This window comes from Anoplophora glabripennis, unplaced genomic scaffold (genome assembly GCF_000390285.2).
Source record: "Anoplophora glabripennis isolate ALB-LARVAE unplaced genomic scaffold, Agla_2.0 scaffold179, whole genome shotgun sequence".
Taxonomy (NCBI): domain Eukaryota; kingdom Metazoa; phylum Arthropoda; class Insecta; order Coleoptera; family Cerambycidae; genus Anoplophora; species Anoplophora glabripennis.
In genome coordinates this window covers 83,348-85,675 of record NW_019416483.1, presented here as the reverse complement: position 1 = coordinate 85,675, position 2,328 = coordinate 83,348, and the positions used below count along the sequence as shown (strand labels likewise).

General features: G+C 34.7%; 1 protein-coding gene across 1 annotated transcript; it reads right to left on the bottom strand.

Annotated features, from left to right (window-relative positions):
* Nucleotides 1-319: 319 nt before the first annotated feature.
* On the bottom strand, nt 320-1,900 carry LOC108907721 (twist-related protein 2-like). Its single transcript, XM_018711517.1, has one exon. The coding sequence runs from the start codon at nt 1,838-1,840 to the stop codon at nt 1,064-1,066; it is 777 nt and encodes a 258-aa protein (XP_018567033.1). The 5' UTR covers nt 1,841-1,900; the 3' UTR covers nt 320-1,063.
* Nucleotides 1,901-2,328: the final 428 nt, after the last annotated feature.

The window sequence follows — 2,328 nt, the reverse complement described above, 5'->3', positions numbered from 1 at the left end:
TGAATTTTCGATTATTATTTAGAATTACTGGTTAGATCTGTAACTAAAAAAGATTGAGATACTAATTTTTAATTAGTATTATCCTAGAACTTGTAAAGAAGTATTTTTCCTTATATGAAAAAGTTCTGTAGGTTAATATTGTATTAAAAGAGGTTTTGAATAGAAAAAAATGGTGTAATATAAAAATATTTTATTTCAACAAAAATAAATACATGTTTAAATATTTTCATATCTCGGTACAAAATACCCATACTACCTAATTTATTTGCTTTTATGATTCGTCAAATACCCTGATGGCAATATATATATATGTCTAAAACATTTCCAAAATCTTTAAAAGTTGGAAATTTTCGAAATTGGCTGAAATTGGTAATTAATTTTTAATAATTGGCCTATACTTTTTGAAGTTAACAGCTTAATAAAATTATGTATCATTAAATGAGTCATAGAAGCAAAAGAAGGCGAATATTTATAAAACGAAATAGGAATTGTATAAAAAAGTTTTGTGTAATATTTACACTTAATTACTAACATTTGGTATATCTAGTTGGAATATCGTCATTAACAGTTGTCGTAAAGGGAGATGCTCCCATACCTAAAATACAAAAAGTCCAGTACAGCGTCAATCTTCAAATTAAAAAAATACGTCGACAGCTGCAAGTAGTCGTTCCCATCATATCATATTTACGTTTTTTATGCTGCTCACAAAATGTCTTAAAGTTGAAGTTTATGGATATAGATCACAACTGGTGGGCAAAAAACATACCCCCTACCAAGAACTAAGTAAGTACAGCTAAATTCTAACGAATCGTACAAACATTGTAGGTAAATGCAAATCACAAAAATCAGAAATCAGCTCAAGACCCCAAACATTTCCGTGTACTTTTAACAAAATAGCAAATACTATAGTACAATATAATACTAATCTTTGATGAGACACTTATTGCAAAAAAAAATAAATAAACTCTTTGTACCCTACTGTGATTATAATCTAATAACATTACCAACAGTCCAGTTCTTGAAACGTTGGCTCTATACAAGTCCTTATCACTATCTTTTATTTTCACTGTGTGTTCCAATCACCTTCCATCCTCCACATGCTGAAAGCGCGCGACAGTTTCTCATGGGCCGTGTAAGAACAAACATTACCTAACACATCACTTTCACCGGGATTTTCAGGAGTTGAAGTAGACAGAACGTGGTACAAAAAGTCTATATACCTCGCTGCCAGCTTCAAAGTTTGTATTTTTGACAACTTGTCCGACGGCAAAGTCGGGATGCTCTTCCTCAAACTAGCGAAGGCCTCGTTTAAGCTTTGCGTTCTTTGTCTTTCGCGCACGTTGGCCATTATCCTTTGTGTCTGGATATCCTCGAAACTCTGCGGCGATTTCCTCCTTGATTTCGACTTCGTATTAAAAGAATTCTCGTCGTCGGAATCCAAACTCTTTCGTTTTCTCCCTATGGTTCTTGTCTTCAGCACAGGCTCCTCGACTGGTTCCACTTTAATAAAGGTCTCATTGTACTCGAAGGACTGATGTCTACTATCCTGGTAGTGAGGTGATGGTAATCTTCTGTCATCGCTGTAATGTTTGTCATAGTCCTCGTAAAATCTTGTGTCGTTTAAGTACACATTAGGAACGTCTTTTTGTTGATGATATGGATAAACATTGAAGGCACTTTGATTGTCTGGGCACGGCAAAGTCGCTGGGAGGTATTTGTCACTCGAATTGGTTAAATCCATTAATTTTGTTGGAGTGTATTGGTCATACTCGGAGGAAGAATTGGCTGGCGACAATTGTCTGTACACTGGTGACCCGGGGCCACTTCGAGTTTCGAACATTTTTGTCTGGTCCACTCTGAAGGAAACACTTTGTCACTAGGCGACACTTCAAAGATACATCTGCCGCAACAGGAGATGCGCCACTGTGTATTTCTCAAAAACTTAAGATAGCTTAAATATATTGTCGGCCAATAGACGATGAGGGGAGTCTCTACCGAGATGAATCTTGTTCTATCCCTTTCTGGTGTATAACAAGATCTATTTCCATTTCTGTCCTTCGTTTCGGCATAGTATCATCCCAATGATTCTTTTTGTGTTAATATCCGTCTCTTTTCATTTCATTGATGTTTCGTGAAGTCTAGACCCTCTTTCATTCGTCAAATTTCCTTTATAAATTTTGAAATAGATTAAGTAATTATTTAGAAACACTTACCATCAAGTTTAATGGCAAATCTTATTATGTTTTAAATCTAGTAATCAGGTAAGATTTTTGTAGCTCGGTTTTAATTTCATTAGGAATAAAATTTTCTCTAGTAGCAATTATGCTA